This window comes from Apus apus, chromosome 1, assembly GCF_020740795.1.
Source record: "Apus apus isolate bApuApu2 chromosome 1, bApuApu2.pri.cur, whole genome shotgun sequence".
NCBI classification, from domain to species: Eukaryota; Metazoa; Chordata; class Aves; order Apodiformes; family Apodidae; genus Apus; species Apus apus.
The window spans coordinates 205,435,223-205,458,189 of record NC_067282.1 but is presented as its reverse complement, the minus strand read 5'-3'; the positions used below and the strand labels follow the sequence as shown (position 1 = coordinate 205,458,189).

The window sequence follows — 22,967 nt, the reverse complement described above, 5'->3', positions numbered from 1 at the left end:
ATCACGGCTGAGGAACTCTCCTGGCTGGCAGTGCACAGAGTGTGTGCACGTGTGAAAGGGCCAATAAAAAGATCTGCCAGCTGTTTGGCTGTTAAGGCTGCACGTGCCATCAAAGCAGCATTAAAAGTGACAAGCTCCCCCTTCAGAGATCCAGCTGGATTTATAATGCATATTGTTTATTTCTTGTGGTAGAGTTGGAAATGAAATGTTTTAACATCAAAGGTTGCCCAAGTGTTTCCTGCTTCTATTTTATGGATAAAATACTAATATCCGTGGAGCCCTATGGATAAAATACCAACACTTTTCATGTTGAGCTAAAAATAAGGTTGGAGATTTCTTTTTTTTTCCTTCCAAAGATGGCCTTGGTTTTCAGGAAACCTTGCCCAGAGATTTGGCCAAGATGAGTTGCCCCTGGGGTTTGGTTGCTCTGCATTTCCATGTGGGAAGCAGCTCTCCAGTCTGAGGCACTAGTTACTGGCAGGGCTTTCTTTTTTACCCCACATGGAGCACTCGTGGTCCCAGGCTTCTTATGGCTCTGTTAAATGAGACACTGTTTTTCTTCTTCATCTTCTGCAGGACCTTTGGTCAGCAGTCCTGCCCCCTGCAGCAGCAGAGCAATGTAAAGCCTCTTATTTTGAGTCCTCTCAGTGCTTCCTGGTGGTAAAACAAGTCTCTTGTTAAAAAGAACCCTCATCTTTTTAGTGCAATATGGAAACTCAAAACAGTTTTGTGAACTGGGTTTCTCCTCAGCTGTGGGCAGGGCTCACCCTCTTCATGTCCTGGTTGGCTAACCATCACTGTCCCATTTAGGCCAGTGTCTTTAAATCACAGAATGTCTGGGGTTGGAAGGGACCTCTAAAGGTCATCTAGCCCAACCCCCCTACAATAAGCAAGATTCAACTAGACCAGATTTGATTGCCCAGAGCCCCATCAAGCCTGACCTTGAATGTCTCCGGAGATGGGGCCCCCACCACCACTCTGGGCAACCTGTTCCTGTGATCCACCACACATTAAAGAACTTTTTCCTAATGTCCAGCTTAAATCCACCCTTCTGCCATCACCCCTTGTCCTGTTGTTACATGCCCTAGTGAACAGCTCTTCCCCAGCCTTCTTACAGGCCCCTTTCAAGTATTGGAAAGTCATTGTAAGGTCCCTCTGGAGTCTTCTCTTCTCTAGGCTGAATAAACCTTTCAAACCTTTTTAAGATCCTCCAACAGCTGGAGAGCAGGACAGAGCACTAGAATGAATGGACAGGGCTGCAGAATCCTGGGTGGATTTTCACAACCCAGCAGGTCTGTCTTCCTGTAGAGTTTTCAAGGAGCAAGATGCTGCATGTGGTGCTCAGGAGATGATTTTGTTGCTGAAAGCACCCAGCTGCTGCCTAGTTTTTGCCAGACTTGAAGGCAAACTTTAAATAGGAACAAAACACAGAGATGCTGCATATGATGAGGACACCCTGCTGTCTTTGTTTTTTCAGTTAGGTTTTTTTTTTTTGGGCCACAATTGCAATTTGAAACACATTCATTTGAGAAGAGGGGCTGACAGCTCTGACTCCTCCATCACTGTTGCTCTGCTAGAGGTGCCATCACTGCTTTATTTCCTGTAGGAGCCTTGATTCCTAGAGCTGCTGAAACAGCCCTTTGTATTCACAACAAGAAATGAGCTTTTTCAACTAAGTTGCACAAAGCCCTGTGGAAAACCTGGAATGTTTATAAATATAAATTGGGCAGCACAATTAAAAGGTGAGTCGAGGGTGGGGTGGGGGGGGGGAGTGGAAAAATGAGGCCTCAGCTTTCAGCAGCTGCAGGTGTCAGCAGGCAGGTGGTAGAGGCTCCTCAACGAGGTGATGAAAATAACTCTCCTTTTAATTGCTCTGCTTCCCTGGTGGTCTTGAGGGAAATAAAGCCTTTGCTAACCTGAGCAAAGATGCTTCTTTAAACTTGCCAACAGAGAGCACCACCCACCTCAGATGTGCAGGGAAAAAAAAGCAGGGTGCAGAGGGGCTGTCACCCTGCAGCCACTACAGGGAGGAATCTTGTTGCTTTCTGGACTTTGGCTACATCAGAGCTGAGTTTGCCCCTGAACTTCTCCTCAGTGGCTCACTGAGATGATTAAGGAGTAAGACTGGGTGATGCTGAGCTCAGTGCATCCCTCAGCTCTCACTGAGGACACTAGAATTTGTTTATGCTTTTCTGAACAGGTGATTTGTTTAGTTTAACTTTTTTTATTTCTAATGTAACATGTCCCTGGGATTTCCAGCCTGCTTGTGCAGACCTTCAGCAAGGCTTCTCTGGGCCTCTCAAAAATCATCCTCATGTCTGTTTGCATATTGCCTTGCAAAAAGCTTCAGCCCAAACAGCAGATATCTTTATAGGATCACAGGATGGTTTAGGGTGAAAGGGACCTTAAAAATCATCTAGATCCACCCCTTTGCATGGACAGGAACAGTAACTCAGTTTGGAAGGGATCTCAGGAGGTCTTTAATCCAATCTTCAGCTCAAAGCAGGGTCAGCTTCAAAGTCAAACTGGGTTGCTCAGGGCTTTGTCCGTTTTTACCTTGAAAAGTCATTATCTGAGAAGCTGCAAGGTTTATACAAAGTCTGTGATATTTTCCCACCAGCCCAGGCTGCTCCAAGCCCCATCCAACCTGCCCTTCAACACTGCCAGGGATGGGGCAGCCACAGCTTCCCTGGGCAACCTGGGCCAGGCTCTCCCCACCCTCACAGAAAAGAATTTCCTCCTCATGTCTCACCTCAATCTCCCCTCTTCCAGTTTTAATCCGTTTCTCTTTGTCCTCTTGCTAAGTGCCCTTGTCAGAAGACCCTCCCCAGCTTTCCTGTAGACCCCCTTATGTTCATGCCCATTGGTATGTAGGAGAAGCCAAGCACTGGAAGTTGTTCCCTAAACTCAGTTTGCTGCAGCCAGATCCTCTCCATGGCTGGGAAGGGATGATCCCACAGTGCTGGATCCCACCTCCAGGTGTGAGGCTTTCTGGTGCTCCCTGCTGGTCCAGGGCAGAGCTGTGCTGTGGGGACAGCCTGTGGCTCTGCTCTCCAGCAGGTCGTTGCTGCATGGCAGAGGGACCATCCTTGTTTTACAGTGGAGCTACCCCAGAATTAGGAACTGGGTCCCCGTGCAGCTGAGCTGAAGCCCTGGGTGGTTGTTCCAGCAGAGTGGGAAGGGCAGGGAGTCCTGTGAGGTGCTGGATGCAGGGATGAGTGTTCACCTGTCCCATGCAGGCAGCTGCCTGCTCTTGTGGCATTTAAGCTCAAAGCCTACATGGTGCCTGTTTCCAGCAAGTACAACAGTTGTGTCCAGTGCTCATCTCTCCAGGTGGTGGGGGTGGTGATCCCAAGAGGGGCAGCCTGGACCTGGGGGTATGGTTGACAGCCAACTGAAGATGAGCCAGCATGTACTCAGGTGGCCAAGGAGGCCACCAGCATCCTGGCTTGTGTCAGCACTGGGGTGGCCAGCAGGAGCAGGGCAGGGATGGTCCCCCTGTGCTGGGCACTGGGGAGGGGACACCTGGAATCCTGGGGTCAGGGCTGGGCCCCTCAGGACAAGAAGGACATGGAGGGGCTGGAGCGTGTCCAGGGAAGGGCCCCGGAGCTGGGGAAGGGGCTGGAGCTGAAGGAGAAGGGTCTGGAGAACTTGTGAGGAGCAGCTGAGGGAGCTGGGGGTGTTGAGCCTGCAGCAAAGGAGGCTGAGGGGAGACCTGCTGGCTCTGCAGCTGCCTGAGAGGAGGTTGGAGCCAGGGGGGTCGGGCTCTGCTCCCCAGGAACAAGCGACAGGACCAGAGGGAACGGCCTCAAGTTGTGCCAGGGGAGGCTGAGGTTGGATCTGGGGAACAATTCCTTCCTGGCAAGGGTTGTCAGGGCCTGGCCCAGGCTGCCCAGGGCAGGGGGGAGTCCCCATCCCTGGAGGGGTTTCCAGGCCCTGGAGATGGTGCTGAGGGACATGGGGCAGTGAGGACTGGGCAGGGCTGGGGAAGGGTTGGATGTGATGATCTTAGAGGTCTTTCCCAACCAAAATGATTCTGTGATTATATGTTTCTGTGACTCTATCCCAAGGTGGGTCCCTCTGAAACATTAGAACTAGTCAGTCTTAACCTGGCCATGGTTTCAGGGTGGAGGAGAAGATAGATTTGCATAAAGAGTAAATCCATGAGATGAGCAGACACTTCTGTGGGGAGACCCACAGCACCTCCTGCTTTTTGCTCTGCTTGCCAGCTTGTTAATTTTGGGTTTGATTCCTGTGGCCAGGCATGAAATGCTGCACCTGCTGGGTGCCAAGTGCTCTTGCTTCTTGTTGAGGACACCCTCAACAGGCTCATCCTCCACCTTCTCCTTGCCATGAGGGATTTATGGCAGCAACAAACTCGCTCCTATCCTGCCAGAAATCACCCATTGAGAGACCTCCGAGTTCTGTCAGGGCCATGTGGGTTTTCAGAGCAGGAAATTTCATGATGACAGTTTGGTTGCTGCCTGGTTTTTTAACCAGAATATTTAATTGGAACTTTTAAGCTTAATGAACTATTAGTCTAAAGTTGTCTGCTGCAGAAAGAGGGGTCAGGGAGCACAACCAGTGGCTGCTTTGCCCTCATCCCCTCTCGGCTCCAGCTGAGGTCCTGCAAGGACTCAACTTTGCTCTTCCCAGATGCTGCTTTTTTGGAGATCCTGAGGCTGAACTGGGGGCACAGGTAGACAATTCCCAGCCACATGTTTTGCTGCCTTTTAGAAACAACTTTTCTGACCAGGGCATAAACATTGAGAGCGGAGCGTTGCTGGGTGCTCCACACACGGGAGAACTTCCCAGGGCTGGAGTGGGGTTGTCTGAGCTTTGGGCCACTGCAGGTGGTAGAATTAGGAGTAGCTCAGCACCACTAACACTTGACCTCGTGTTAAAGCTTAAAAGACACTCTAGTTTCTGGGGTGTTCAGCCTGGAGAAGAGAAGGCTCCAGGGAGACCTGAGAGCACCTTCCAGTGCCTGAAGGGGCTCCAGGAAAGCTGGGGAGGGGCTTGGGACAAGGGCAGGGAGGGATGGGAGCAGGGGGAAGGGTTTCCAGCTGGCAGAGGGAGCTGGAGCTGAGATGTGAGGGAGCAATTCTGGGCTGTGAGGGTGGGGAGAGCCTGGCCCAGGTTGCCCAGGGAAGCTGTGGCTGCCCCATCCCTGGCAGTGTTGAAGGGCAGGTTGGATGGGGCTTGGAGCAGCCTGGAATGGTGGGAGGTGTCCCTGCCCATGCAGGGGGTAGGACTGGATGATCTTAAAGATCCCTTCCAACCCAAACTGTTTTATGATTTCTGTACCAAAGGGTGTCAGAGAGACATTTCTTACAGTTTCTCTCAAACCCTCCATGCTGGAGATTATCTGAACCCTTTCCGGAGCTGGTGAATGTGCAAATGGGAACGAGCTGCTGGGTTTGTTTTTTAGCAGAGATTTGGTTTTCAGGTGGTTTGTGGACAGAGTCAGCAGAACACGTGGCTCCCACTGGTTCCTCCCAGCTGCACCCTGGGAGATGCAGGGTCTTTGTCTCAGAGCTGTAGCCTCTGTTGGAGCCTGGGCGAGGTCTCGTTATGGCACTAATTAGAGAAGTCCTCATGCTGGAGCAGGTTGTAACACTGCTGCTGATTGTCTCCCTGGTGGATTAAAGGCAAACCCTCCTTAACAAGTGCTTGTGAGTAGCTTGAGCTGCTGCACTCCCTAGGACCAGTAATTAATCCATCTGGTAACAAGGAGCATGGTTTGCAGAGAGCACTTCTGGGAAGGAGCTTTTAACTGTTTTTGCACCAGGCAACTCTGTGACCTCAGCAGGTTCCTTGGAATAAATGGGGCCTGGAGCAGGGATCCTGAGGTGTGTCAGGGGGTGGGTGGCCCTGCAGTGGAAGGTGCATCACAGACAGGCTGGGCCTGGGCTGGGAAAAACCATAGAATGATGGAATGGTTTGGTTGGAAAGGACCTGAAAGATCACCTAGTTCCGACCCCCCTGCATGGGCAGGGACACCTCCCACCAGCCCAGGCTGCTCCAAGCCCCATCCAACCTGCCCTTCAAAACTGCCAGGGATGGGGCAGCCACAGCTTCCCTGGGCAACCTGGGCCAGGGTCTTCCCACCTTCAGAGTGAAGAATTTCCTCCTCATGTCTAACCTAAATCTCCCCTCTTCCAGTTTGAAGGGCACCCATGTGGGTTTTTGTGCCTCCATTCAGGGTTTTGTACGAGTTGAGCTTGCTCAGGGTGTCAGTGGAGTAGAAGAACAGAAATGCAGCTGCTTCTCTGAGCAGGGTTGGTTCTTCTAGGCTGTGCAGCAGGTAGGCTCTACATGGCCCCACAGTGATACTGGGTGTTTAGTGTCTTTGAAGTCCCTGGCCACTGCTGCAAACTGTGTGCAACCTGAGAAGTTGTGCTTGCACAGAAATGGTTTTCTTTTTACCAGAACATTCCTCCATTCCCCTGCCAGGCTGGGGGACTTGAGTGCAGAATTCCTGTGCTAGCATGGAAAGGGCAGCTTGGAAAGGAGTTGATTTACAGCTTGGAGCCAGCGGATACCATATCCAGACAAACCTGCATGTCATTCAAGTGGGATCATGGCTGGGAGGAAGGGACAGTCTTGCAGAAGATCAGGGATGGGTGATAAGTCCTCCAGAAGTTAATGTGGTTTCCTCTGACATGGCTGTGACCACTCCCTCCTCTTCCTGCTCTGTTTCTGCAGCTGCACCAGCGTTTTCCTGAGGCTCCAGCTAGTCCCTGGTACAAAACCCAACTGTGTCATAAAACCTTGTGTGAGTTTTGGATTCTCTTTGGCAATGCTAAGGATGTCACTTGCACTTGGTGACATATCTCCTCTGTTTGCTTTCCAAGTCTGTTTTTAAGGTGTTGTGTTCTGATACTAAAGGTGGTCACTAGTTGACCAGTTTTTGTGGGTGCTGAGGAGTAAAATCAGGTTGAAAGGTGTCTCCACTCTGGCAAAAGTTAAAGGTATATCCAGAAAATTAGCCAGTGTGTGTCACGTTCTACAGGGGTGGAGAAGTTGGGGTGGGATTGTGTTTTTTCCATCTGAGCAGCTCACTGAAGCTCCATCCTCTTTGCAGCACCTCTGTAAAATGTACATCAGCTCACGTCTGAGTTCCTGTGGGGACACTGAGGGTGGGTTTTTTCTGCATGATTTTGAGAATCTATTCTTTGTCCTCCCTTTCAGGCTGGCTTGCTCTCTTCATGGTGGTGTTTGAACCACACAGGGTTAAGACAGTGTGTGTTTGTGCCTTATGGTTGTAACTGGCTGGCTTAACTTTGTTGCTGCTCTTCCTCTTGCTACTGAGCTGTTCTCAGCTGAGTCTTGGGAGAAGATGGTGCAGTATTTGTCCATCTTCCTTAGGCATCCAGGTCTCTTCCAGTTGATGGTTCCAACAACTGTGGAAGTTGAACGTAACAACGTACCATGCACCTCAAAGCAAGCAGAGATTTGGGTTCCTAAAGTCTTCTCAACCCTCTTATGTGTTCTGTTCCAGGCACAGCTGCGAGCTTTCATCCCTGAGATGCTGAAGTATTCCACAGGTCGGGGGAAACCAGGCTGGGGCAAGGAAAGCTGCAAGCCCATCTGGTGGCCTGAGGACATTCCATGGGCCAACGTTCGCAGCGACGTCCGCACAGAGGAGCAGAAGCAGCGGGTGTGTGTCCCCTCTGCCTGCCTCCAGTTGGAGAGCAGGGGCTTGTGACTAGTTCTTGTAGGAATAGTTTTCCCCTTTGGTGACAGACGGAGTCATGACATCAGCACTGCCTGGACTTTGTGTCAGACATTCAGTCTGGGAGAGCAGTGGGATGAGAAAGGCACAACCTTCCATCTGCCCGGTCCCTGCTGGGGTTGCGTGATGAGCAGTGTTGGAACCACATCTCTTTCTGCAGCAGGTCCCTTTTCACTAGCTGCAGAACCTGCTCCTCTCTTTGGCCTTGTGAAGCATCCTACCCCAGCCTAAGACAAGTTTGCTCTCCAAGGATGCAGGTCATTTAGACATTCCTAGACATTAGGAAGAAATTCCTCACTGTGTGAGGGTGGGGAGAGCCTGGCCCAGGTTGCCCAGGGAAGCTGTGGCTGCCCCATCCCTGGCAGTGTTGAAGGGCAGGTTGGATGGGGCTTGGAGCAGCCTGGAATGGTGGGAGATGTCCCTGCCCATGCAGGGGGGTTGGAAGTAGAGGATCCTTAAGGTCCTTTCCCACCCAAACCATTCCACAATTGAGTGATTTACTGCAGAGTCTGTGCCACAGCCTCATGAAAGGATACTGACCCATCCTGAGCAGCAGGGACCTGTGCACTTAAAGGAAGGTCATCAAGGATGTGCAGAGGAGCCAGGAAAAAAAAATGAAAGAACTGGATGAAAAGCTTTTGGGTATCAGTTACAGCCACAGATGCTGTAGGCAGGTGATGTTTCTATCAACCTGTCATAAAGATCATGCAAGAAAGTTACCAGGGTGTGCAAGGGGACAGGACCTGTGCTGATGTAGGTGTGGTTGGATGGGAGGAGATGCCTGGTGAGGCTGAAATGGTGCTGTGGCAGTTGGTGCCTTACTAGGTGGGGAGGGTTTTCTACTTGTTGACCCAAATGATAGAATGGTTTGGGTTGGAAGGGACCTGAAAGATCATGTAGATCCAACCCCCCCTACTATGGGCAGGGACACCTCCCACTAGACTAGGTCCCTTAGTTAGAATTCCTTCAAAGCTGTCAAAACAGATTTCATAGAGGAGATCTCAGATTGCATGAAAGATTTCTGAAACAGGTTCCATCCTTGGCCAGATGAGCTCGTTCTGTATCAGGTCACAGCAACACAGGAGCTCTCCAGAGTGGTTTCCTGGGGCAAGAAAAGGGGTGGAAATGAGCAGAGAGGGATTAGATAAGGGAGCCTTTGGTTGGTTTGAGGATCTGTTGAAAACTTCCCAATTAAACTGTGTAAAAATAACCACTGCTGTGGCTCAGGAAACTTTTGTAGTGTCTCTTCAGTGGTTTTCTCCTTCTGCTGGTAGGTGTCGTGGACCCAAGCGCTGCGGACCATCGTGAAGAACTGCTACAAGCAGCATGGGCGTGAGGACCTGCTCTATGCCTTTGAGGACCAGCAGACACAGCAGCAAACAACCACCACGCACAGTATAGCCCACCTGGTGCCCTCACAGACAGTGGTGCAGACCTTCAGTAACCCTGATGGCACCGTGTCCCTCATCCAGGTGGGTGAGACCCTTTGCATTTCCACCACAGTTGACTTGGGATCAAGATGCCTGTGTCAGGGAGGTGGTTTAGAGCAAACTCCTTTTGGGAGCTGAATTTGTCCTTCAAGAATTTTGTCTTTATCTGTATGACTGAGCCCACAGGCTTGTTAACCCAACGTTCCCACCCAAAGAAGGAGTCTCATCCTCTCCCTTCCCTACTCCCATCCCTTGTTTTCCTGTTGTGGCAGCACAAGCATTTCTCCAGATAGTTGGTCCAGGGATCTGACCTGTATTCACCAAACCCATTTATAAACAAATGCAGTTCCTGCCTGTGGTGGCAGTGGGATGCAGTGATGGGAGGAGAGGAAATGGCCTGAAGTTGTGCCAGGGGAGGTTGAGGTTGGATCTGGGGAACAATTCCTTCCTGGCAAGGGTTGTCAGGCCCTGGCCCAGGCTGCCCAGGGCAGGGGGGAGTCCCCATCCCTGGGGGGGTTTCCAAGCCCTGGAGATGGTGCTAAAGGACATGGGGCAGTGGTGGCCTTGGCAGGGCTGGGAGAACGGTTGGACTGGGTGATCTTAAATGTCTTTTCCAACCAATGTGCCTCCTCTTCATCTTACACCTGAAGTCTGACACAAAATATTGCACACACCAAATATAGCTTTATCCTCATGAAGCCCCTGTCCTGAAGAGGCCTCTTCCACCATTTGACAGAGCAGGATTCAGGGCAGAAGGGGCTTTGTCCAGGAAGTGGCCAAGCAGTGCTGCTGCTCTCCCTGTGCTCCCCTTGTGGGGGAAGCAGATTCTGGGAGCTCAGGATGTCAAAAACTTAATTGTTCTCGTGAAACTTCCCAAGAGCTCCTCATGGGTGGGATTTGAGCCTCAGTTTCCCCTGTAGTTCTGCCTCCAAACCACCTTTGCCCTCCCACACCCAGTCAGCCCAACGATTGGTCCCTCTTGAGCATCATGGCTTTTAATGAAGTCTCAAACATCCTTTTCTCTTGGTTGGTCTCACAACCATGAAGATAAAAACATGATGTGTGAGTTTGGTTGGGGGGGGTTTCATATGAAGGCTTTTTCAGGGATTGTCCCCCCCACCATAGCCAGGCAGACCTTCCAGGCTGGTTCTGTTTGCTCACCTGTCAACGTACATGTAGGTGGACCTGAGACCCCAGGGACTTCTTAGCATGTACAGGTTTCATCCTCCTTAGAAGCAAAGCTGGGCATCTCCCTGCCATTGTCCTCCCAGCTGCTACAGGGGGAACAGGTCATTTCCAAAGGCACTGGCATGTTGAGGATGAACTCAAGTTTGCCAAGTGCCTGGAGACAAGAGATGCAGTGAAGGGTGAGCAAGGAGTGTGATAAATGAGGGTGATGGGCAGGGTGTTCTGATCCAGGACTGCTCTGTGATTTTTTAAGTGACTTCCATCTCCTGGGAGAAGCAGGTTGCTCCCCCTGCACCCCACACTCCTGCCTGGGAATGGCAGCAGTCTCCTGCTGCTGCTCCTGGTGAGGACAGCAAGGACTCTGTGTTCTGTGTGATCATAGGGGACAGCAGGAGGGCTCTGCAAAACCTGCTACTGGGCCATATCCTCTCTGGAAGCTGCCACGGATTATCCTAGGCTCATAGAATGGTTTGGGTTGGAAGGGACCTTAAAGATCATCCAGATCCAACCCCCCTGCATGGGCAGGGACACCTCCCACCATTCCAGGCTGCTCCAAGCCCCATCCAACCTGCCCTTCAACACTGCCAGGGATGGGGCAGCCACAGCTTCCCTGGGCAACCTGGGCCAGGCTCTCCCCACCCTCACAGCCCAGAATTTCTCCCTCACATCTCAGCTCCAGCTCCCTCTGCCAGCTGGAAACCCTTCCCCCTGCTCCCATCCCTCCCTGCCCTTGTCCCAAGCCCCTCCCCAGCTTTCCTGGAGCCCCTCCAGGCAGTGGAAGGTGCTCTCAGGTCTCCCTGGAGCCTTCTCTTCTTCAGGCTGAACACCCCAACTCTCCCAGCCTGTCTCCAGAGCAGAGCTGCTCCAGCCCTCCCATCACCTCCATGGAAGTGATGGCTCTAGCCCATGATTTCCTCCCCCAGCCCTTCCAGTCAGCTCCGTATTTTCTGTGAGCTCTGCAGTTGCTTTTATTCTCCGTAGGATGGATGGGTTGTTTTTTTTTAATCTGAGATCAGTTGAGTCCCCCTTTGCCTGAATTCTGTGGACATTTTCCTGCCAGAACAAGTGTCTTCAACCCCGTTTTGTTGACTCCCCCAGGTTGGCACTGGTGCTACAGTGGCCACGCTGGCCGATGCCTCCGAGTTGCCAACCACAGTGACCGTCGCACAAGTCAATTACTCTGCAGTGACTGATGGAGAGGTAAGAACCTGGGTCATGTTCACAGTGCACAGAACTGAGCAGAATTGTCCTCTCTGAACTTCACTCGGGAGAAACATTTTCTAGAACCAAGTGGTCACAGAAAACACCAAGCCTTTCTTCCCCACCCCTCAGTTTGAAGGAGTAGCACATGTGAACATGAGATGGTATGAATGTGTATGTAGGAAGTGCTGAACTGTTGCCACCTTGACTCAGGAGTCTACAAATGCAGTTATGGTGGAAGCCTCACTCCTGCATTTCATAGTTTTCGTATCTCTGATAGCTGATTTATTTTGTGAGATCTGCTGTAGCAGATAGAGACTTAATGACCTGCACAAGTGCACACTCCTCATTCTTATTTAATAACTGCTTCATGTGTGCTGTAGGTCCTGGATGCTGGGTTGTCAGTTGAGGGTTGGGAGTGATGCCTGGGGTGTTTTGAACCTGTGGTTAGCAAAAGATGTTGCTCAGCTCTGGGCAAATCCTGTGAGTCTTTGGCCATGGATCTCTGGACAAAATGGGACTGTTCCTTTGCTGCAGCTTTTAAGGAGGTTTGCAAGTCAATCCCAGAGAGAGACTTGGGTCACTCATCATGGGGGTTGGTCTCTTCTCCCAAGGAACAAATTACAGGACAAGAGGAACCGGCCTCAAGTTGTGCCAGGGGAGGTTGAGGTTGGATCTGGGGAACAATTCCTTCCTGGCAAGGGTTGTCAGGGCCTGGCCCAGGCTGCCCAGGGCAGGGGGGGAGTCCCCATCCCTGGGGGGGTTTCCAAGCCCTGGAGATGGTGCTGAGGGACATGGGGCAGTGGTGGCCTTAGCAGGGCTGGGGGAATGGTTGGACTGGAGGATCTTAAAGGTCTTTTCCAACCAGAACAATTCCATGAACCTGCAGATGCACAGTTGGGAGACAGCAGCAGGTCCTGCCCAGTTACTGTTACCTTTACTGTGCAAGTTTCTTCCACTGCTTTACAAGTGGGTCAAGTTGCTTCTATTGAGGACTTGATCAGACCATTTCAATGGTTTCAATCTGAACACTCCAATTTACATGCATTTATTTTCCTCCCCTTTATTTAATTAAGTAATAACGTTTTTGTGTGCATTTAAGGAACATTCCTTTAAGATTATGAAGATTTTTTAAAATATATATATATTTTTACCCTTGTCACTAAAAACCCTACCTTAAGACTGGGCTCCAGGTTGTTTCCTGCCCTTTTCCATGCCAGAATTTCTGTAAGGTCTGGTCCCCTCTGCATGGATAGCCTGTCACAGCGACAGGTGGCAGCACGGAACAGCTTTGCTCTGCACCAGGGCCTGTTTCCATCTCAGACCCACGGTGGAACAACCTGACTCTGGGGCCATGACCTTGAAGTACTTTGCAGCTGCTTTGAGGGGTTTTGCAGACCAAGTTATATCTCCTGAGATCTGAAAGATGTTTTTCAAAGGCACAAAGAGGAATCAGGGAACACAGGCAGCTAATTCCCAACATGAGCAGAACATCTGAGCACTATCTTGGACAAAATAAAGGTAGGGAAGTAAACTTGCCCTGGGGATGGGTGCAGACAGATCCCCAGCCTGCTGGCAGCTGCTCTAGGGACATTTTGGTCCTGCTATCTCGTGCTGTGTGAAGATCTGAGTTAGTTCTGAGCAAATCCATGTGCTTAGAGGATGTAGAACAGCAGGGAGCAGGTATCTCAGCAGGACAACCTTTGTGTTGGTGCAGTGATACACCTGGACAATCCCCACTTCTTTTCCAGGCCTGACTTTGCCCCGGGTCTGGAACAGCTTAGGCATCTTTGCAGGCTGATCTAGGTCACCGTGGAGACCTGCCTGATCACTCAAACGTGTACTGTTGTGTATTTGAAAACGTGTATGTCTGTTCCTCTCCTGTATGGTGGTGGGAAGGGTGTCTTTCCCAGCTCAGGTTCCCTTCAGTTGGGTTTCAGCAACGAGAACCACACACTCAGTCTGACTCTCTCCTGCCCTCTCCTACCTGCGGCTTCTCCCTCTCCGGGCCCTCCAACTTGGTTGCATCTTTCCTAAAAGATGTTTGCCTTCTCTAAAAACAACTTCCTTTCTCCTTTTCGCCATGCACTATCTCACTGCTTCCTCCCTTCTTTGGATCCTTCTGCCCAGGGTCAGCTCTGGGCACAGGAGAATGAAGCAGTTGCCATGAACGTCAGACGGCCGGGGACGGCTAAAGAGCTCCGACGAACGCCAGTTGTGCTTTTGCCCAAGTGCTGGAAAACCAGATTGGCAGCTGCTGAGGAGTGTGTGATAGATGTGAGTGAGAGCACAACAGGTTCTCTCTCCTTCTTCATCCTGTGATGGGACTAACCCTTTTCTCTTGCCCAAAGGCAGCAAAATTGACTTGTCCTTTTGTGGGGAACCTTGCGCCAACTCTGCTTCTGTGGACTTATTAGCTTCTTCCATCTTAACAAATTGAGGGTTTTGGGGTTTTTTTTACTTCATCACCTTCTCTGGCATTCTTATTGGTGTGTCTCAAGATGGTGAGTGGTCTGAAACATTTGGAACAGGTTGCTCAGGGAGGTTGTGGCTGCCTCCTCCCAGGAAGTGTTCAAGGCCAAGTTGGATGTGGCTTGGAGCAACCTGGGCTGGTGGGAGGTGTCCCTGCCCATGGCAGGAGGGTTGGAACTAGATGATCTTTAAGGTCCCTTCCAACCCAAACCATTCTGTGATTCATGGGGATGAGAATAGTGGTGGGAGGGTGGGAGGAAGATCTTCATCTTGTAGAGCAGCCAGTAGGCTTTGTCAGCTGATGGGTCTTCCTGCTCCACTTCTTTAGTATTTTTTTGGTCCAGTGCATATTTCTACTTCCCATCCTGGTGGATTTTGTGGCCATGCACACCATTAGCTCATGAGCAGGGAAGTCCCAAATGGAGAAAGGCGGGCAAGGTGGAAAATGAGCAACCAAGACTGGGTGAACTTGAAATAATATGCAACTTATCTCCATAAAGGTCTGAAGGAAGGGAACTGGAAGTACCTGAAATACATGAGCAGAGTACTTGCCATCTGCCAGCTTCTTTTATTAAGTATATTTCTGCAGCACAAAGGAATTCCAGTTGGCTCAAACCCATCTGAGTTCACAAGTGCTGTACAAATAAATCCTGAGTGGGAACGTGGACTGTGCCCTGGAGTGACAGGGAGTGGGTGGAGACCAATGGAAACAGTGAGGCAGGATGTGATCCATGTTGGGCTTCCAGCATCTAGTTAATGAACTGGGAGGCAGTGATCCCAGTCCAGTAACAATCAAAACTGTCCAGTTTTGTGGTGGATCTGGCTGGACAAAAGGGATTTGTGGGAGGTTGGGGGGCTCCACAGAGGTTTATGGGGTGTGTGAGAAAAGTTCTTGTTTGAAGACTGAACATATGGAGAGCAGCAGCTAAAACTGGGGGTGGACTAGAGAAACTCACTCATGGCTGATAGAGGATTGTAGGGTCCAGCAATGTTCTCAGGTGGATCCCAGGCTTCCTCCTGTTTTTCCCCCCCTGTCTCTCAGAGTCAGAGCATGGGCAGGATTCTGCAAAGACCTCTCGAAACTATCTGGCTCTTTCATTTTAGGAAGCAACTGTGCATTCGTGGGATGATGTCCAATCTCAGGGCCTTTCTTTTTGTCTGTTGCCCACAGGTGGAGCAGAACTGGGCAACGCTACAGGGGGGTGAGATGACCATCCAAACGACGCAGGCATCGGAGGCCACGCAGGCGGTGGCATCGTTAGCAGAAGCAGCAGTGGCAGCATCTCAGGAGATGCAACAAGGAGCAACTGTTACCATGGCACTCAACAGGTATGGGTGAGAGCTGAGGGCTTGAACCATCCACGCATGACCTTTCCTTCTTAAGTTTTCACTCTAATGGTGCAAAGACCCACGTGTGCAGTCCCAGTAGAGGCTTTTCTGTAGCAAATTCCTGTGTCAGCCCATGTCCAGGTGTCTGCAGGACAGTTCCTCATTTCCACTGTAACCAGAGAATAAGACTGACATGGAAATTTCCTGAAAGGGAAGAATATGGGTAGTAACTTTACCCTGTAAATGATCTTGTAGAGCAAGGGTCCAGTTACCGAACTGAGCTTGCTGAGCAAGGAAGAGTTGTGATGTGCTAGTAGCACCTTTTGAGCCTGCTGGTCTGGGTTTCCCTCAGTGTTATTAGTGCCTAAGGCTGAATGATCCTGTGGTGTCTGTATGGTCCCTCTCCAGAAATCAGGATCTCCTCCAGAGGCCAGTGTTCTGGGCATTGCTCCCAGATGTGTTTCTGAATTAGAAGGTGAGTGAGCTGCAGGGGTAATGCTGCCTCTACACCTTGGAACGAGCTCTTTTAGATCTGTGGTTGTACTCAGGTTACCAAGACCCACAGTGTAGTCCTCTACAGGTCCATGCAGCAGGAAGCAGTGCCTTTGGTCAGCTCTGCTGAGTTAAAGCTTTACCTGCTGTTCTCAGAAGCTGGGAATGGCTGTGGCACAGCAGAGCTGCACCCTGGAAGAGCAGGAGCACCACAGGAAACCTGGGAGGCTTCCCACTGCTGGGGTGCAGACAAAACATCTTCCTCATCCAAACAGGGATTCTGGTCTAGGGGCTGTTGACTGAGCAGCCATGGGTTAGGACAAGGCACAAATCCACAGTGCTGGTGGTTGGAGTGAAGCTCCAAGACCACATTGTAGGCACAAATTGGGACTTTTGACAAGGGCTTGTAGTGAGGGGACAAGAGGCAGTGGATCAGAACTGGAAGAGGGGAGATTTAGGTTGGACATTAGGAAGAAATTCTTTAGTGTGAGGGTGGGGAGAGCCTGGCCCAGGTTGGCCAGGGAAGCTGTGGCTGCCCCATCCCTGGCAGTGTTGAAGGGCAGGTTGGATGGGGCTTGGAGCAGCCTGGAATGGTGGGAGGTGTCCCTGCCCAGGCAGGGGTGGGACTGGATGATCTTTAAGGTTCCTTCCAACCCAAACCAGTCTGTGATTCTCTTCTATGATAAAGGAGCCACCTTGATCCTGGGGGCATTCAGCATCTTGCTTCCAAGTTACAACTGAGACATGGACACACCTAGAACTGTTTCTGTCCTGGTTTGAGCTAGAACAGAACCAATTTTCTGACCAGGTCCATCAGGTAGTTCTTTTCTGCTACCATACAACTGAGTTAAGCAGGTTTTTTGCTAATAGTTTCACTATGAAGTTGCCTTTTAAAAGCAAGTGAACTATTTTAGAACTCTCTAAGAAGAACAGCCAAAGTAACCAGGCAGGGAATTGCAGGACAAAAGCCCCACCTTCTGGAATCTGACTTGCAGGCTCTGGATTCTGCACAATTCCAGGTGATAGTTTTTTCTCTGTATTTTTGAGCAGTTTTTCTGGACTCACACATCAGAGTGCTCTTGATTTAATTGCATCCCATCACCACTAGTTTTAGCTCTTAAAGTCACAACGAGCAGTTTCTTTTCCTTTATTAGCTTCAGAAATTGAGACTCTTTAGCAAAAAGAAGGGTTGTGAGAACTAAATAGGAATCCTTCAACAAGTCATTTAGCCTCTGCTGTGCCTCAAGATGGGGTCAGACCTGTTTATTCCCAGGAAAGCTTGTAGTTCAGGAGTGATGCAAAGCCTGTAGCAGCATTGCAGTGGGAATGAGGGGCCTTGCTCTTTATTTTCCAGCTCGTTGTCACCCTCTTTGTCTGCTGCCTGTGCCAGATCTGGAGACCTTTCTAGGTGACTCTCCTCCAACACCGTTCCGTGTGGAATAGGTGCACTTTTTCCTTTGCCACAAAAGGCTCCTTGTAGCTTCAGCTATAGGACTGTGGTCTTTCCCCTGCCTGTAGGAAGATCTCAGCAGGACTCTGGTCCTTGAAAGCTGGTGGATCTTCCCAACTCTGGAAACTTTGTGCCTAATGGAGCTGAAAGGTGCCATCTCTGGACCCTGCTCCGGTGGCTGCTGAGTCCTTCATGGTTCCATGGAGAGCAGTGCATCTGCCAGCAGCATGACAGCATGGGTGGCACAACCTCTGTCAGGTTTGAGGGTGGGGTTAGGCCTTCTAGTAAAAGAGGATAAAATGGAGGTGGGCAATTAATTAATTGATTTGAACCAATCAACGTTTAGGAGGACACTGGAAAAAGCTTTTTATGCTGCAGGTCATTATTATTATCAGGGATGCAGCTGTAACAGATGAGCAAAACAATCAATTGCCCTTGACAGTGGATTCAAACAAGTGCTGTGTGAAGTCTGGGAAACAGGTTACACCAGTCAAGCCCTGGTTACACCAGTAAACTTCTGGTTACACCAGTAAACTCCTGGTTACACCAGTAAACCTGTGCTCACCCGGGCTGGCTGTGCTGCAGTCAGCCTTCCTGCAGCATCTTCTCTGCAGGTTCAAGAGAGAGTCACAGAGTCACAGAAGGGTTTGGGTGGGAAGGGACCTTTCAAGGCCATCTAGTCCAACCTCCTGCAGTGAGCAGGGACATCTTCCCACTAGATCAGGTTGCTCAGAGCCCTGTCCAACCTGACCTTGAATGTTTCCAGGATTGGAGCATCTATCACCTCACTGGGCAACCTAGGCCAGTGTCTCACCATCCAGGTTAAAGCCATTCCCCCTCAGCCCAGCCCTCCCTGCCCTTGTCCCAAGCCCCTCCCCAGCTTTCCTGGAGCCCCTTCAGGCACTGGAAGGTGCTCTCAGGTCTCCCTGGAGCCTTCTCTTCTCCAGGCTGAACACCCCAACTCTCCCAGCCTGGCTCCAGAGCAGAGCTGCTCCAGCCCTCCCATCATCTCCGGGGCCTCCTCTGGCCTCTCTCCAACAGCTCCATGTCCTTCCTGTGTTGGGAACCCCAGAGGTGGCCCCAGCCCTGCAGGGGGGTCTCAGTAGAGCAGAGGGGACAATCCCCTCCCTGGCCCTGCTGGTCACCCTGCTGGTGCCAGCCCAGGACACACAGGGTGGTTTCTGGGCTCCAGCACATGATGCTGGCTCCTGTTGAGCTTCTCCTCCCCCAACACCCCCAAGTCCTTCTCCTCAGGGCTTCTCTCCATCCATTCTCCTCCCAGCCTGGATTTGTCCTTGGGATTGCTCCCACCCATAGGCAGGACCTTGCACTTGGCCTTGTTGAACCTCCTGAGGTTCACATGGTCTTCACTTCTCCAGCTTGTCCAGGTCCCTCTGGATGGCATCCCATCCCTCAGGTGTGTCACCACACCACACAGCTTGGTGTCATCTGCACACTTGGGGGTGGTGCACTTGATCCCACTGTCCCTGTGGGATCACCATTATATTAGCTGAAGGGAGTAAGAAAGCAGAACAAGAAAACTTTCTGGCTCACTAGGAGTGTTTAAGAGCTGCTCTGAGAAAAGACAGAGGGGCCATTTAGAAATCCACCCATTCACTGGAGTGAATCCAGTTGGGAAGTGCACAGCATGTAACCAGAAAATTAGGCATGAGAATTAATGGGGAGGAAATACTTGGAAAATAATTGGAGTCAATTGGTTTACCAGAGATTGAGTAGAGCAGTTAAGGAAGAGCATCCTAGAGGAAGCTCCTTGGTGGCTCCTCAAATCTCTTTTCCACAAGAAGTGCTAAAGAAAATACCTACTTGTTTAGTTCATTAAGGTAGGAAGAGGTAGGAGATGAAGCTGCAGGAAGGAGGTGGGTTTGGGAGAACTTTGTGATTAGTAGTAAGTCACCAGAAGTAGATAAAACTTGTCCAAAAGGTTTGGAAAAGTCTGGAGAGCTGCTGAAGGATGGGCACAGAACTTGGTGCCACCAGAGGGCAAGTAAAACCTGATGTCAGGAAATGCACAGTGATAAGAAGTATCTCCTGTATATACCCAGTGAGGAACTGTCCTCCACCAGTATTTTGTCACTGCTGAGCAGGTATTGTCAAAAAAGTTGAATCCCAGGAATTAAAGGGAAAGACATAAAGGACAAGCCAGGATTAGGCCCCTGGACTAATTCCTGGTGTGTCTGCATCTCGAATAGTGTGAGAAATGGTCACCCCCCTCAACAAGCTGTCTTAGATTTAGAAAAAGTCTGGAAAAGATGAGTGATCAGAAGGCAGGATGAGACCTTGCACACTAAGTGGGCTGTGGCTCTTCAGCTTGGGAAGGAGATTCTTGGGAAGTCTATGAAATCATGAGGAAAACAAGGAAACAGTGATTTTCTGCTCCTGGCATCTCAGACCTGGGGGCTGCCCAGCCAGACTCAGGCAGTAGCTTCTGGAGTGTCATCATGTCATGCTTCTTCACACAACACCTAATGAAACCTGGAACTCGTTGCTACAGGATGTTGTGGCAGCAAAAACGAAGCATAAATGGGTTCCAAAGGTGATGAAACAAATCAGAGCTGATGGTGCAGGTGCAGTTTCTGCCGTGGGAAATCGATACATTCCCGAGCGTCGGAAGCTGAGAGGGTGTAGGAAGGGAAGGATTGTCCATGCTCCTCCCTGAACACCTGATCCTGGCTGTTTTCACAGCAGGATTGCTGCACGGGAAGGACTTTTGGGCTGACCTCATTTGTATGAAGAAATTTAAGAATCCTGTGCTGAGCTACCGATCACTCATTAAGAAGAATTATTAAACCCCTTGGCTGGGGAGAAGTGCTCCATCCCAGCTAAATACAGAGCTGCTGATGGGATCCTGGTAATGGTAAACCTCTGGGCCTGTTCCAGTGCAAGAAGAACTGGCTGAATCAGTAATAAAGGGTAGAGCTTGAAAACGTGTAGAGACCTGGAATGGGACAGTGCCAAAAGAGTGAGTTTTGTACCAGAAAGCAGAGGCAGGAAGGAGCCGTGTGCTGTGACTTGTTTCCTGGAGATACTTAGACGTGTAGGTGTGCTGCTCAGGGACGTGGCTTAGTGGTGGCCTTTGTCAGTGCTGGGTTAATGGTTGAACTTGATGATCTTCAAGGTCTTTCCAAACCAAAACGGGTCTATACATTGTCTGAAAGCTTTTAGTAAAGTCCCCAGCAAAAGGATGTGAAGGTAAGAAGGCAGGGGTGGTCAGACGAAGGGATCTGCAAGCAGAAAAAAGCCAGTGGAAGCTGCTTCTGCCCATACATTCCTCTTCCACTGTGGATTTTCTCCTCTGGGTAACTTCATCTGGACCAGGTGAGGATCCCTCCTGACTGGATTTGTTCTCTCGACATGTGATGCCTGGCTAAAATGGATGCTACTGGAAGGGAGTTACTGGTTTGTCTGGCCTTCCTAATTCTCCTTTCCCTTCCTGTGCCCGCAGTGAAGCAGCTGCCCACGCAGTAGCCACGCTGGCTGAAGCCACTCTTCAAGGTGGAGGACAAATTGTCCTATCTGGTGAAACTGCAGCAGCAGTAGGAGCACTTACTGGAGTCCAAGATGCCAATGGTAAGGCTGCAAGACATTGCTTCCTGTGTATGGTTTTCTTCTTCTCAGCTAGGGTTTTTTTCCTCTCTTTTACTTGAAATGTTAAGTTTTCACTAGTAAACTAGTTCTGGCTCCCTGCTAGGTCACTAACTAGGCTATGAGTTAAAATGGTAGCACTAACCTCTCGTTGACTTCCACAGTGCTGGTGGTTCTCCTCTTCTCCTCCTCCTCCTGCCAACTTGCCCTTTGGTTTTGAGGGGAAAAACTGCTCCCCACTCTGTCCCTGCACAGTCCTTAGCAGACTTGGTCAACTAACACAACTAGTCAGTGCTGTAATAAACTCACCTCCAGAACACCTCACAGTGGAGTGGCAGAGAATGACCAAGGTTTTATTGCACACCCATTTCCTTCCTTTCTCACGACTTTTTTGGGGTGGGGGTCGTGGCTGCTCTCGAGCAACTGTGGCTTTTCTGCTTGGCTGGCACCTTCCAGCCACCCCTTCACAGTCGCCCTCGGGTTGTTTGGCTCCTGCCTTATTTGCCACCTTGCCACCAGAGTCCATCTCTTGGTTCTGGGGATTCTCTGTAGCATTTCTCACCTCTTACCTGGGTGTCTCTTTCTACCAAGTCTGTTGGCTTTTGCAGTTGTTCAAATCGAGCTGGTAGGGAATAAAACCAAATAGAAACTGGTTCAAGAGATGATACTGGAACACAGAATCGTGTCTAGTTGGGGGTCACCCACTGCCTCCAGTTGTGCTCTGCTTCTGCCTGACGCCTCTGTCATGTTTTCCCACTTCAGAGATGCAACTCACTGTTTATTTCAATTAACTGGAAGAAGGTTTGTCAAAACAAGCTCAACAAGGATGCAAAGTGTGAAGTTGCAAAGAAACGTCTCCTCGAGGATGGGACGATTTGGACTTTGTCAAAGGAGGAACAAGCATGTGCAGTTGGGTGGCAGAGCAGTGACTTCTGCCTTGTCACTTTTGCATGTAAAGCAGGAATCGGGCTAGATGTGACCTCGAGTTTAACTTCCATCAAAATCCTTATCTCTTAGGGAGCACACTTGTTTTAGAATGTCAATGTTTGCAGCGAAAACCGGTCAGCGGAGGGAAGGGGGTGTTCGTGACGTGCCTTGCTGTGGAGTCAGCCAGCCTGAAGAGGGAGCAGAGACGAAGTGAAAACCCTCTTCTCGGAGCTGGGAACGCATCTGATTCTGAGGGGGATGAGTAGGGGGGTGTTGCGTTACACTGCGCCGGGGGGATGAGCGATGTGTGTCTGGCGAGGGAAGGATCTGCCCCTGGATGCTCAAAACCAGCAACTAATCAGATTTGTAAAAGCACGTTAGTGTCCTTGAGCAGATCCACACCCCTGCCTCCTTTTGTGCTGCTTCCAAAAGGCATCTTTTCATGGGCTGGGTTCCTCTGGATGCTTCCCCTAAACAACTCTCCTCCTCCACACCCTTCCTGAGTCACTCTCCCTCACTCACCCAGCATTAATAGCACTTTAAATGCAGGCTGGGTTGGGGGTTTTTTAACTTTTTTTTTTTTTTTTTTTTTTTTAATAGCAGCAGGGTTTGAAATCAGGTGGGATTTCTAGTGCATTAAGGGGAGAGGCTGCAGCAGGCTCCTCTGTGCAAACCTCACCCTCAGCCCCTTGCTTTGCTTCCACTCTCCTTCGATCTGCTCTAATCTCCGGTGGTATTAAGGGGAAGGGCTTTGCTGGAGTCCTTGGGAGCTCCATGCTCTTGGTTTTATGATGTAACCAGCTCATATATCTCCCTTAGGGATGGAAGAGATGTTAGTATCCATTCCCTCTGGCTCAGGGGTGGAGAGCAGATGGATTTTCAGCCTTGGCAGTGTCTGCCTTCTTTCTACCCTGAAGCCCAGGGTGTGAGTGTGAGCGTCCTCCTGGACACCAGTGCTTGGGTGTTTGTGCCCTTCCATCAGGAGGAGCTGGAATGGGGAGTTGTTTGGGGCAGCTGGGTGCAGGGAGGAGAGGGGAAAACCACCTGCCAGAGCTGTAAGGGTGTTAACCAGAAAATTCACTGCTGCTTGCAAAGTCTTAATTTGCTGATATTTCCAATAAAGGTTTCTCTCTAGGAA

At 50.4% G+C, this 22,967-nt stretch overlaps 1 protein-coding gene across 2 annotated transcripts in view; it reads left to right on the top strand.

Moving 5' to 3' along the window:
* Positions 1–21,968, top strand: part of NRF1 (nuclear respiratory factor 1) — a 50,427-nt gene extending 28,459 nt beyond the window's left edge. The window contains exons 6-12 of one of the 2 annotated variants that reach the window (XM_051612382.1): positions 7,505–7,663; positions 9,013–9,210; positions 11,455–11,556; positions 13,687–13,833; positions 15,200–15,357; positions 20,763–20,887; positions 21,665–21,968. In XM_051612382.1, coding sequence (XP_051468342.1) covers positions 7,505–7,663; positions 9,013–9,210; positions 11,455–11,556; positions 13,687–13,833; positions 15,200–15,357; positions 20,763–20,887; positions 21,665–21,693 — 918 coding nt within the window. In that variant the 3' untranslated portion in view covers positions 21,694–21,968. The remainder of the gene's footprint in view (positions 1–7,504; positions 7,664–9,012; positions 9,211–11,454; positions 11,557–13,686; positions 13,834–15,199; positions 15,358–20,762; positions 20,888–21,664) is intronic. The other variant, XM_051612390.1, reaches the window with a different exon arrangement.
* Positions 21,969–22,967: the final 999 nt, after the last annotated feature.